Here is a 14,571-nt window from a genome sequence, read left to right on the forward strand (position 1 = left end):
CACGGTCAGTGACGTCCACAGAAAGGACAATTGAGTCGAACCAATGATAAACTCGGAGTGGGGGTCGAATTGCCCCCATGGAACTGCCCCCAGTAGTCGCAACATTCAGAATATGGAGTTAACATAAGTTTTAAATACGGTGTGGAGTCCGTACTCACAATTAGATTAGGTAATAATAATTTCGTGTGGCTATTTCTGGCCGGGTACAGCCCTTGTAAGGCTCCTACGAGAGTGGGCGGCATTTACCATGTATAGGTAACAGCATGTTATTGTGGTGGAAGATAGTGTTATGTGTGGTGTGTGAGTTGCAGGAATGTTGGGGACAGCACAACCCCACCACCCCCGAGCCACTGGAATTAACCAATGAAGGTTAAAATCCCCGACCCGGCCGGGAATCGTACGCGGGGCTCTCTGAACCGAAGGCCAGTACGCTGCACATTTAGCCAACGAATCGGACATTAGGTTAGGTTAGTTTTAGTGGTTAAGTGATTATTTCATCACAAATGGAAATTTTAACCATATTTGATATTTCTTAAACAAGACAGTTTAATTACGATGTTATTATGGTAATCATTATATGGGGATTTAGTAATTCCAGTAACTGTCTTTAACTGATATTAAAATGTAATTTTGATACTCGTTAATATTAAGAAGGACCTTCAAATAAAAACTAGCGGCCGAACATTAACAAGTGGAGAAACCTACCCCACTGAACAGGTGCGCAACCCGATCTCGGTGATGCGCAGGGGAATGTTTTGACCGTAATCCCAAATCGAACATGTCCGGTATGAATGAATACGCCTAGCTGGAGTATATTTGCGGGGATCCGCGTGTGTGTAAATAGAATAGTTTTACCATGTACAACAGATCCCGTGAATAAATTACTGCATTATGCAAATAATACTGGGGATGGACGCACCTTGGTGTAGAAGGGGCATGCATTTTCTTCATTCGCAATCACTAAATATAAATGAACAATGTATGGAAAATTTAAAAAATAATAATAGTAAATAACAAAAGTACTTTTTTACAATTGGCTTTACGTCGCACCGACACAGATCTTATTGCGACCTTCACCTTCAACATTCATCTCTAACACCGCATTTCAAAAGCTGCTATTCTCATTCCTTAGAAACTAACTATCGTCTATGCTTCACTTCCTATCACAGATAGGTCTTATGGTGACGATGGGATAGGAAAGGCCTAGGAGTGAGAACGAAGCAGATGAGCTCTTTGGAGAAACCGAAGTAATAGATGGTATTAGTGATCACGAAGCTGTTTTTGTGGTAATTAAAAATAAATGTGAAAGAAAGGAAAAGATTAGGACTGTTAGGCAGTACCATATGGCTGATAAAACAGGCATGAGGGAGTTTTTAATAAGCAACTATGATCGGTGGAAAACGGAAAAAAAATGTAAACAGACTCTGGGATGGGTTTAAAGCAATTATTGAGGAATGTGAAAATAGGTATGCACCTTTAAAGGTGGTAAGGAATGGTAAAGATCCACTATATTATAACAGGGAAGTAAGGAGACTAAGAAGGAGGTGCAGGTTGGAAAGAAATAGAGTTAGAAATGGCTATGGAAGTAAGGAGAAATTGAAGGAACTTACTAGGAAATTGAATCTAGCAAAGAAGTCAGCTAAGAAAAACATGATGGCAAGCATAATTGGTGGCCACACTAAGTTTAGTGAAAAAGGGAAGAGTATGTATAGGTACTTCAAGGCAGAAACAGGTTCCAAGAAGGACATTCGAGGAATAATTAATGAACAAGGGGAGTGTGTATGCGAGGATCTTCAAAAGGCAGAAGTATTCAGTCAGCAGTATGTAAAGATTGTTGGTTACAAGGATAATGTCCAGATAGAGGAGGTGACTAATACTAAAGAAGTATTAAAATTTACCTATGACAGCAATGACATTTACAGTACGATACAAATTTGAAAACTAGAAAAGCTGCTGGAATTGATAAGGTTTCGGGGAATATACTAAACACAATGGGTTGGGATATAGTACCATATCTGAAGTACTTTTTTGATTTTTGTTTGCATGAAGGAACTTTACCAAATTAATGGAGAGTTGCTATAGTAGCCCCTGTATATAAAGGAAAGGGTGATAGACATAAAGCTGAAAATTACAGGCCAGTCAGTTTGACATGCATTGTATGTAAGCTTTGGGAAAATATTCGTTCTGATTATATAAGACATGTTTGCAAAATTAATAATTGGCTTGACAGAAGGCAGTTTGGGTTTAGAAAAGGTTATTCCACTAAAGCCCAACTTGTAGGATTCCAGCAAGATATAGCAGATATCCTGGATTCAGGAGGTCAGTTGGACTGTACTGCGATTGACTTATCTAAGGCATTTTATAGGGTAGATCATGGGAAACTACTGGCCAAAATGAGTGCAATTGGACTTGAGAAAAGAGTGACTGAATGAGTGGCTCTGTTTCTAGAAAATAGAACTCAGAGAATTAGAGTAGGCGAAGCTTTATCTGTCCCTGTAAAAATTAAGAGGGGAATTCCTCAAGGCAGTATTATTGGACCTTTATGTTTTCTTATATATATAAATGATATGTGTAAAGAAGTGGAATCAGAGATAAGGCTTTTTGCAGATGATGTTATTCTGTACAGAGTAATAAACAAGTTACAAGATTGTGAGCAACTGCAAAATGACCTCGATAATGTTGTGAGATGGACAGTAGGCAAGGGTATGATGATAAATGGGGATAAAAGTCAGGTTGTGTGTTTCACAAATAGGAAAAGTCCTCTCAGTTTTAATTACTGCGTTGATGGGGTGAAAGTTCCCTGTGGGGATCATTGTAAATACCTAGGTATAAATATAAGGAAAGATCTTCATTGGGGTAATCACATACATATGATTGTAAATAAAGGGTACAGATATCTGCACATAGTTATGAGAGTATTTAGGGGTTGTAGTAAGGCTGTAAAGGAGAGAGCACATTTGTCTCCGGTGAGACCTGAACTTGAGTACGGTTCCAGTGTATGGGACCCTTACCAGGATTACTTGATTCAGGAACTGGAAAAAATCCAAAGAAAAGCAACTCGATTTGTTCTGGGCGATTTCCGACAAAAGAGTAGCGTTACAAAAATGTTGCAAAGTTTGGCCTGGGAAGAGTTGGTAGAAAGGAGACGAGCTGCTCAACTAAGTGGTATGTTCCGAGCTGTCAGTGGAGAGATGGCGTGGGAGGACATCAGTAGACGAATAAGTTTGGATGGTGTCTTTGAAAGTAGGAAAGATCACAATATGAAGATAAAGTTGGAATTCAAGAGTACAAATTGGGCCAAATATTCGTTTATAGGAAGGGGAGTTAGGGATTGGAATAACTTACCAAGGGAGATGTTCAATAAATTTCCAATTTCTTTTTAATCATTTAAGAAAAGGCTAGGAAAGCAACAGATAGGGAATCTGCCACCTGGGCGACTGCCCTAAATGCAGATCAGTAGTGATTGATTGAGAAATCGAGACACACAGTGCCATACTCCAGACGAAAATATTTTAAATTCCTATATCAATGTTCGAAGTGAGTAAATTTCCTTCCTTGCTTGTGCTAGTCTGCATTTATGTCGTCCTTACTTCTGCCACCATTAGTTATTCTAATACCCAAGTAATAATATTCACTCCTTCCTTTAAGACTTTATTTCCTAATCTAAAAATCCTGCATCACCAGACTTCCTTCGACTGCATGCCATTAATTTTGTTTGGATTTGTTTATGTTCACCTTACACAGATAGGTCTTATGGTGACGATGGGATAGGAAAGGCCTAGGAGTGAGAACGAAGCATCTGTGGCCTTAATTAAGGTACAGCCCCAGCATTTGCCCGGTGTGAAAATGGGAAACAACTGAAAACCATTTTCTGGGCTGCAGACAGTGGGGTTCGAAACCACAATCTCCCGGATACAAGCCCACTGATGCGCGCCCCTAACCACACGCTCGCCCGATACACTTTCTCCAAGACAGTGTCAATACCATTCACCAATTTCTCCAGGTCTTATGAAGACTCAGATAAAATAACAAATATATTCGGCAATTCTCAGAGTTTTGATTTCTTCTCTTTGGATTGCGATTCCTTTTCCAAATTCCTCTTTGATTACCCTTACCGCCTGTCCTATACACTCACTGAAAAGGAGAGGGACACACTGTAGACTTGCCACACTTCTTCATGTGAAATTGTAGCAGCTGCAATCGAGGAAATTCGTTATCGAGGCCCATGCTATAAAACCACTTATACGGCGTTGTGAAAAGTTTCCCGTTTGAGAGCGTTGCTGCAGCCGACATGTTGACAAACAACGTAGCGCGACTCCGATGCGGGTATATAAGCACGGGAATGTGCACGAAGGGATCATGTCAGGTTTTACATGTAGGCTCTTTCTTCTTTCTGCCTATGTGGTTTTTCCCTGACCCTTCAGTACCATACTTCAACACCATATACCAAACACAAACTCTTGCCGTGGTAGCGAGTCTGACTCGGAAACCAGCAGATACTCCTTGTATCACCTCCCACTCCTCCCTGCTATCTCTTTCTTCTTCTTAGAAATAATAGCATGTCGGAGGCCATGTAGATTGAGTCGATGGTCACGCGGGGGGAGCGGGCTTCGGGGGCCCCCCCGAAAAAAAAAACGAAGGGATTAGTTTGCAGTCGTGTCGTGCCCAGGTGGGTTCGTTAAATGCGGCGACGTTATTACCAAATGCGTCCAAACAGGACCAACGTATTGTTATTCTGTTCTTGGCTGCCCAATGACAAACATAGGTGAACATCCGTCGGAGGATGAAGACTGTTTATGGTGCGCCAAGTTCCGTGCGGGTCGCGTTTCGACACTAGACGCCGGTCGATGTGGGAGGCCGGCTTCATCCATTACGGTCAAAAAGCGGGCGGTGGATGAGGCCTATAGTCCTGATCCCTCCCCATGCGATTACCAAGTCTTCGGTCCGCTCAAAAAGGCCTTGAAGGGTCCAGGATTCCTGAGACGAGGATGTGGAGCAGGACACGGTGTTTTTATCACACGGGGATTTTCAACCTCGTGCTTCATGGGATGAGAGACTCAATGCTCACAGCGATTTTGTCTGATTGACATCCCGATTGAGGACTGTTCGGCAGTCGAACGGAAACTTTTCCATCGCCCCTTGTAATAGTAAAACTTAAATATATGTTCTATACTCGAAGGTTCGAAATAGCTCACTTGTTTTCTTTTATACCCATTATATGTATCGTGTATCATATTTTTGTTTGCCCACATGTTATCAGAAATAATAAGTGATCTCTTCCTGAAGGAGATGATCAGCTTCTGGACAAGCATTCTTTCAGAATTCGCAGTCCACAATAGAATAATGACATCAACTCCCTTCATTTGCTGGACTAGTATTTCCATAACGAAATTTTATACATACTCAGATTATATAAAATCATACTCAAAAGTTTAGATTTGGTGTCTGTTTGTCTGAGTTTAAAATCCTGGATATATTTCTACCAAACTTCATATTTAGAATCCACCTGACCTATGGAAGGTTTTAGGCCCAATATTTTTTTCTAAATCTCCGAATATACACGGCGTTTATACGAAACCGAAATTGTGATTTTGCACTCCCACAAAATACACACAACCAAACTTAATAGAAATCCGTCTGCCTCAACGGAAATCAATTTCTAAAGCTTTTTGCTCATGTGCATCAATTCGATACGAGGATTAATAAGGGAAATATCCTTCAGACCCGTTTTTTCAGTCAAAGTTCGAGTGGACATTTTGAGCTTTTTTGTCGATTTTTCTGTTCATCCGTTTGTTGAGTTATAACTGGGAAACTATATATTTCTACCAAACTTTATATCTGTCCTTGGGTAGATATTAGGGTCAATATTACTTCTAAATCGCGGATTGACTTGGGGGTTTATAGGAAGTCGAAACAGTGATTTTGGCCTCCCATAAAATATACATGACCAACTTTAATGGAAAACTACCGGCCTTAGTGGAAATCAACTTTTTTTCTCATGTGTACCTTATCAACAGGAGGATAACAAGGGAGTTATCATTGACTGTTTTACAGGCTGTCATGTCACTTCAAGTTGGGTTAAATGGCTTAATTTAAGAGCCATTTTACTCTTTTCGATAGAACAGATAATAAGAGAGGTTGTCGTCAACGATTGGTTTCATGAATCTTCTGGCACAGCGCCACTGCCAGTTTCAGATGAACAACAATATATAACCGAGAAATAGGGAGAATTATGCACAGCTTCGGACCAGGAATTGTATACTTCAATAAACTCTGTGATCTACCCCATTCTGTCTCCACTTTGCTCAGCTTTATCGTAGTTCACGTTACAGCCACGTGCTTTCGTAGAAGAATATCACTTTAACATGCCGCAATAAACGTTTGAATACAGGCATGTAACTTCGTATAAATTCATGAAAGAATCGTGAAATCGATTGCGAATTCCCGTGCGAAGAACGGATACACATGCTGGTATATAAATAATTATGTTTATATCTGTTATGCCTAATGCATTATATCATAGGTAATGATTTTCATACAATAGAGTTTGAGGGATGTTCCACCATTCCACAGAAGCACATCCAACTCTTCTAAAGGCAGGTCAATGCGAGTGGGAACAGGTTGAACACCCACCTTCAATGACACGGTGCCGTAAACCAAGGCCATACCATCATCAATTCTACATCAACAACAATAGTAGACGACAGTTTCAACTTCAAGAGCAGATGTTCCAATACGAAGGATGTTCCCCCAACAGCTCTCCACAAGGCCACCATGTTTGTTCCATACTGTACAAAAGCACTGCAATATTACGCAAACTAGAACAAAGCAATTTCTATATTCTTCACATCTTTCATTCTCAAACGTGTTTTATTTCAAATATTTTCAAATTGATTGAAACAAGACCGACAAGTCTGTTCCGTGTTCTACAAACACACGGCAGTGTTTTTAAACCAGAACCAAGAACTTTCTTAAACTGCCAAGCGTTCTGTTCAATGTATATATGACCGGGCGAGTTGGCCGTGCGCGTAGAGGCAAGCGGCTGTGAGCTTGCATCCGGGAGATAGTAGGTTCGAATCCCACTATCGGCAGCCCTGGAGATGGTTTTCCGTGGTTTCCCATTTTCACACCAGGCAAATGCTGGGGCTGTACCTTAATTAAGGCCACGGCCGCTTCCTTCCCACTCCTAGCCCTTTCCTGTCCCATCGTCGCCGTAAGACCTATCTGTGTCGGTGCGACGAAAAACAACTAGCAAAAAAAAAAAAAATGTATATATGATTTTTCATTAGGTTTTATTTCAACTGGTTCACATTTTTTCAAGTTTATTGTAACAAGGCTGACAAGTCTGTTCGATGTTGTACAAACACACGACAGTATACTTTCAGCCCAGATCCAAGATCTTCCTTAAAGTGCCAAGTGTTTCATGTCATTGTGTACATAATTTGTCATTATGTTTTAGGACAACCTATTAATAAGTATTTAGGCAATTGTCATTGTGTGTATAATTTTGTCATGATTTTTTGTCAACCTACGGAGATGTATGTAGGCAATCCCCATGATGACTGTTATCAGATTCCCATTGATTTAATTATCTGCAAGAAATAATGTTTATTCCAAGGGAGTCCAAACCGGTCTTCACTGAATAAATTTCAAATATTTCGCATCGTGTTGAATGGTGGAACATCCCTCAAACTCTATTATAGTAATGCATTATATGCTGGGATGCAGACAAAGCAGGACTTCATTGAAGTTTAAAGCTCCTAAGTATTTAAACAGGAATAAACATGAATATTTATACACTTCTGAATATTTGAGTGTGATTTGATAACATCTGATGAGGTTCTTTAAGAACGCAACATGTCATTCTGTACGGGGCGAGGGAAAAGTTTTCGTTCGACGGCCGTACAGTCGTGAATCGGGATGTCAATCAGGCAAAATCCCCGTGAGCATAGAGGCTCTCATCTCCACCAGGTTGAAGATCCCCGTGTGGTGAAACACTGTGTCCCACTGAGTGGAGAAGTCCGTAACAGCCTGCTGCACATCCTCGTCCAACAGGAAGCGTCGACCCTTCAAGGTCTTTTTGAGAGGACTGAAGGCGTCGGCGCCTTGTGTCGAAAAGCGACCCTCACGGAACTTGGTGTACCATTTCTTTTGCTATTTGTTTTACGTCACACCGACACAGATTTGCCTTATGGCGACGATGGGAGAGAAAAGGCCTAGGAATTGGAAGGAAGCGGGCGTGGCCTTAATTAAGGTACAGCCCCGGCATTTACCTGGTGTGAAAATGGGAAACCACCGAAAACCATCTTCAGGGCTGCCAACAGAGGGGCTCGAACCCACTATCTCCCGATTATTGGATACTGGCCGCACTTAAGCGACTGCAGCTATCGAGCTCGGTGTGCACCATTTCACAACGGTGGTTTTCGACAGGCATGCTGCCCCATACACAGTCTTCATTTTCCGATTGATGACGTCCGGCGTTTGTACTTCGGCAGCCAAAAACTGAATAGCAACACGTTGGTCCTGTTTTGAGGCATTGGTTAATAAGTCGCCATAGTTCACGTGGCCGCATTACACGCACGCACCTCGACATGACATGACTGCCACACTAATCCGTTTGCCTACATGTCCGTGCTTAAATACCCGCATCAGAATCGTGCTACGCTGCATGTCCGCTGCAGTAACGCCCTCAAACAGAAACGTTTTGATCAAGCTTTATATTTTAACTAGCAAGATACCCGTGCTTCGCTACGGTATTACATTGAAATTTATAATTGAATGCTTATTGTTTTAGATATATAATCCGCCGAAATTCGCGATCTGACTCGTTTTCGGCGAGAATCCGCCAAAATTCGCGATCTGACTCGTTTTCTAATAAATTACGGCAAGTTTCCCCCCATTTTTCAATCTTTCTTTCCAGCAATCGATTTCTTACTTCCCGGGCTAGGTCCAGGTATTCCACCCGGTCACTTGAGTCCCTAAATCTTTGCCATCTTTTCCTGTAAGCAGTTTTAATCCTTCAGGAGATCCGGCGTGGAGTCGTCTTGGGAGCCTTGGCGGTACTGAACCCGCAGCCGGACTGCATTCTTAGTTATTACCCGTCCAGGACCCGTTTCAGGCGCAGTCCGCACAGTTGACGACGGTCCAGAACATTATTATTATTATTATTATTATTATTATTATTATTATTATTATTATTATTATTATTATTATTATTATTATTATTATTATAAATGTTCTGGACCCCACAGGAAGTTGCAAGACCGTTACTTGGCTCTAAATTACATCTGTTGCCATTGTCATTGTTGACAATGTGACAGCACCATTGTCGCGCGTAGGCAAGTGTGCGGGATTTGTGACTATAAAAATGACATACTTCCGTGCTTTATTGACCTTTTTATAGAGGTGAACAATTTGACGGCCAATCTCACTCCTATCGTTTATTTCAAATGTGTTTAATTTTTCATTTATATGCCAGGAGAATCTAATGTAATCTAAGAACGTTGTTGAAAACGAACCCAGGAAAGATTAAAAATGATCGGTTTATGATCAGAATAAGTACATCGAAAATCTATAGCCTGTTTCCAGTCATTCGACAGGGTCAGGAATGGAATGAATAAAGCCCCATCCAGTGGCGAAAATAGGAATTGTGCCGGCTGCTGAAGCACTCTTCTGGGGCAATGATCGATGAATGACAAATGAAATGAAACGTTGGGCAGTGTTGCTGGAATGAATGATGACAGGGAAAACCGGAGTATCCGGAGAAAAACCTCTCCCGCCTCCATTTTGTCCAGCACGAATGTCAAATTGAGTGACCGGGATTTGAACCACGGAACCCAGCTGTGAGAGGCCGGCGCGCTGCCCCCTGAGCAACGGAGGCTCCTTATAAGTATATTATGAACAGTAAAATCAATTGGTCTCACCTCCTTTTACATCCTACCGCCGTTAAGTTTATTTACATACCCCCCCCCTAAAAAATTAAAATAAGGCGTGTTTCTTTATGTTTAAAGGAGATTCCAAACACCAATGTTCACGTCTATTACCTTCAGTTTTGAGATATAAGTATCCCCATAAAAACTATTTACTTTTTTCACTTCATTTCACACTACTCCCCCCCCCCCCCCCAAGTGAATTTTCCCGCAAAAAATACTTGTTTCTTTAATAGTAAAGGATCTTCTAAATACCAATTATCACGACTCAAACTTCTTCAGTTTTTTATTTATGTGTCCTCATGAAAGGAATTCAACTCCTTTACACTCCCGCCCTCCAAGATGGTTTCCCCCCAAGACGCGTTTTTTGTTTTTTTTTGTTTTTAAAGGAGATCCATGTCTGTAACAACTTTAGTTTTTATTAGATATATGTATTCTCATACAAATAAGTCAATTATTTTTTCAATTCTTTCACCCCCTCCCCCCTTCATTGGATTTTCCGAGAATACGTGTTTCTTTACTTTTAAAGCAGATTGCAAATATAAAATATCACGTCTGTAACATCTTCATTTTTGAGATATCAGTAGACTAATTAAAAGAATTCAACACCATTTTTAGTCACTTTTACCCCCCCTCCACACAAGTGGTATTTCCGAAAACTAAAATTACACGTTTCTTTATGTTTAATAGTGATAAAAATACCATTTTTCACTTCCGTAACATGTTAAGTTTTTTGAGACAAACTGTAAAAATTCTCATTTTAAAATTTCACCCCTTTGGAGTTCCCCTTAAGTGGAGTTTCCAAAAACAAATCACCTATGTTTCTTTACATTTACAGGAGATTCCAAACACCCACTTTTTACGTCTGTAACATTTTACGTTTCCAAGATATTCTGTAGACATAGTCTTTCAAAAATTCACCCCAATTTGTCACTCCTGTTTAACCGCCATTAATTGGATTTTCCAAAAACTAAAACAATACGTGTTTCTTTATTTTTAAAGGAGATCCCATATACAAATTTTCAGTTCTGTAATATCTTTCGTTTCTGAGATATATGTATCCTCATTAAAGGCATTCAACCCATTTTTCACCCTTTTACACCCCTCCTATTGGGATTTACAGGAAACAAAAAATACCTGTTCCTTTATTTTTAGAGGAGATTCTAACTACCAATTTTTACATCTGTAAATTTTAAAGTTTTAAGACGTAGACACACTCATTTTAAAAAAATTACCATCCCCCCTTTTTACCCCCCAATATTTGGATTTTCCATAAACGAAAAAATACCTGTGTTTATTTATTTTTAAAGGAGATTCTAAATACCAATTTTCACATCTATAACCTTCAAAAATTTTGAGATAGATACACTCATTTTAAAATATTACCCCCTTTTCACCCCCCTTGATTGGATTTTCCAGAAACAAAAAATACGTGTTTCTTTATCTTTAACGGAGATCCCAAACACAAATTTTCTGGTCTGTAATATCTTCAGTTTCTGATATATAAGTAGCCTCATTAAAGGCATTCAACCAATTTTTAGCCCCTTTTCACTCCTCCTATTGCGATTTTCCGAAAACAAAAAAATACGTGTTTCTTTATTTTTAATGAAGATTCTAAATACCAATTTTTACATCTGCAAACTTTAAAAGTTTGGAGATATAGATTCACTAATTTTAAAAATTCACCCCCTTTCACCCTCCCATTAATTGGATTTTCCAAAAACAAAAAATACGTGTTTCTTTATTTTTAAAAGAGATCAAAAGTACCAATTTTGAGGTCTGTAATATCTTCAGTTTCTCAGATATAAGTACCGGTATCCTGATTAAAGGCATTCAACCCATTTTCCCACATTTTCACCCTTTTTCACCCCTCCTATTGGGATTTTCTGAAAACAAAAAAATACGTATTTCCTTATTTTTAAAGAAGATTCTAAATACCAATTTTTACATCTGTAAACTTTTAAAGTTTTGAGATACAGATGCACTGATTTTAAAATTTCACCCCCCTTTTCACCCCCTTAGCGAGGGAATATCCAAAATTCCTCTCTTAGCGAGCACTTACATCTTAATATGAATATATCCCCAAAATTTCATTTCTTTATGTCCAGTAGTTTTGGCTCGGCGTTGATGAATCAGTCAGTCAGTCAGTCAGTCAGTCAGTCAGGACAAGTTATTTTATATATATAGATTAAGTTTTTTCTTACTCAAGATACTGTTAACATATGTTTTCCTTCCATATAGTTCATACATTTAAATAATCAAAATTAGTTTTGGCAGACCGAAGAAGCTAACAGTTACAACGATTTTTCGTACATTATTTACCCGCTTTAACTCTTACAAAGACAATCGCTGTTTCAATAAAGTGTTATGGATGTGCCATCTGTACTATTACTGATATCATAGTCCCTACATGGGCCTATACGGAATTGAAATGACAGACAAATTCGGAATAATAATAAAAATAATAATAATAACCAGATGAATTCTATCTTTTTCCAGGGTATCGATGAAGCATGTAAGAAAAGCTATGGAGAGAATCAAGAACAAAGTGGAGATGGACGAAAAAGAGTTGAGTGTTTTGGAGACCTTACTGATCAAGAATGAAGACCCAATGATTGCTACAGTTATGGCACTGGACATGATGCTGGCAGGAATTGATACGGTATCCCAAACACTACATAAAGAATTTATAAAGGGTTTCTTAGTTTGTTCCAGAATGGTAACTTTACGAAGCTATTACACCCGGGAATTCAGAATATTTGAAGCGTGCGAGATTAATACGTGTGCCCGTCTCAGTTGGGCTTTGCTTTCGCTTGCTTAACCCTAGAACTCGTAACGGGAGTCTCTCGGACTCACCTCGTTATGCTTTTCAACGTTTCCACTCTCCATTTTTTGTGCATAAACCTCCTCTTCTATTTATGGTCATGAATAGCATTTTTTATAATGTGAAGTCTTCGTTCGTTATTTCATTAGTCTTTTTTCATTGCTACGCACTTAATTTGAACAATGTTAAGGTGACACCCAAGATGAGTCTCGTAGACTCGCAAGTATTGTTTCTTCCAACTAGAATATTTTGTCAGTATTTTGTTGGCAGTTATATAGCAACAATGCTCTTTCTTTCATTATTTTACTAGTTACCAAGTAGGCTAAACACCGAGTTTCATAAATAACAATTCATTCAAGGTGAGTAAGAAAAAGCTGACAGAATGTGAAATCTAATCTCTATAGAACACTTTCCCGCCTTGTCAATACTTTACATATTTTATTATATTTAATTGCATTACATGTGTGTTGGAATTTCAGCGGTTGGAATGTTAAGAAAAAGAAATGTAGAGTTTGTTGCTGAACTCCCGGAGAATTTGATGGAACACCATAGCAGGTGTCCAAACCTAGGACAACGTAAATCGACAATTAATTACATTGAAACTATTACAAATGACTCTTGGAGTTCAGCTTCTGTGACGCCAACAGTCGCAAAAAAAAAAAAAAAAAAAAAAAAAAAGGAAAAGAAACCATGTAACCTGTGTGAAAACAGGCAAGGAAGAGTGCAGAAAACTGTATGCTGGTAATGTGGTAGAAATATATGTGCTGAACATTTAAAATCCACCTGAAAGTGTGTAAAATGTTTCAAGCGTTGCGTACCAGGTATGTAGAAACTCTCTGTATATTTTTCTTGGGCGTGGAATTTTTAAATTACTTTGTAGGTAGGTCAGATTTTCTCATTCTGGTAAACTATTTTAATATTGATAATGGCTAATTGCATTGTCAGACCATATAGACTTCACGCCTTAAAGTTCATGGCCACCAGGCGGGCCTTATCAGTTGAGATCGTGGCATGAGGACTGAAACAGGGCCTACTCAGCCTCGGGAGGTCAACTAAGTAGAGGGGGTTTCGTTCCCCAGCTCAGCCATCCTCGAAGTGGTTTTCCGTGGTTTCCCACTTCTTCTCCAGATAAATGCCGCTATGTTAGCTAACTTAAGGCCAAAGCCACTTATTTTATCTTCCTTGACTATGCCTTCCAATCTTCAAATCCCCCGCAAGGCCACTGCTCAGCATGACAGGTGAAGCTACCTGGGCGAGGTACTGGTCCTCGTTCCAAGTTGTATCCCCGACCAAATTTCACGCTCCAGAACACTGCCCTTGAGGCGATAAAGGTTGGGATACCCGCTGAGTCCGAGGGAAAACCAATCCTGGACGGTAAACGGACTAAAGGCCCGCTCACAATTTCCGGAAGGCAGACGCGGAGAGAGGAACTTCCGAGAAGAATTTCTCCTGTGTGCGCTCATACCCATCAGAAGCGTGCCTCGTTATTTGGACAGCTGATCGTCAAAATTTGTCTTTCAGTTGTGTGTGAAGCGTCCAGTCGAACGCAACTAATGGATCACATGTTAGCTCTTAGCGGTAATGAAACGGCGTATGGCTTTTAGTGCCGGGATGTGTCCGAGGACTTCGGCTCGCCAAGAGCAGGTACTTTGATTTGACTCCCGTAGGCGACTTGCTTGTCGTGATGAGGATTAAATGATGATGAAGACAACACATACACCCAGCCCCTGTGCCAGCGAAATTAACCAATGATGGTTGAAAATCCCGACCCTGCCGGGAATCGAACCCGGGGCCCCTGTGACCAAAGGCCAGCACGCT

General features: G+C 40.0%; 1 protein-coding gene across 1 annotated transcript in view; it reads left to right on the forward strand.

The window, feature by feature from the left end:
• LOC136872038 (probable cytochrome P450 49a1) overlaps positions 1-14,571 on the forward strand; it is a 101,331-nt gene that overhangs the window by 63,210 nt on the left and 23,550 nt on the right. The window contains exon 8 of the mRNA XM_067145860.2: positions 12,429-12,591. Within this exon, the coding sequence (XP_067001961.2) occupies positions 12,429-12,591 (163 nt within the window). The remainder of the gene's footprint in view (positions 1-12,428; positions 12,592-14,571) is intronic.

The sequence above is a fragment of the Anabrus simplex genome, chromosome 4 (assembly GCF_040414725.1).
Source record: "Anabrus simplex isolate iqAnaSimp1 chromosome 4, ASM4041472v1, whole genome shotgun sequence".
Taxonomy (NCBI): domain Eukaryota; kingdom Metazoa; phylum Arthropoda; class Insecta; order Orthoptera; family Tettigoniidae; genus Anabrus; species Anabrus simplex.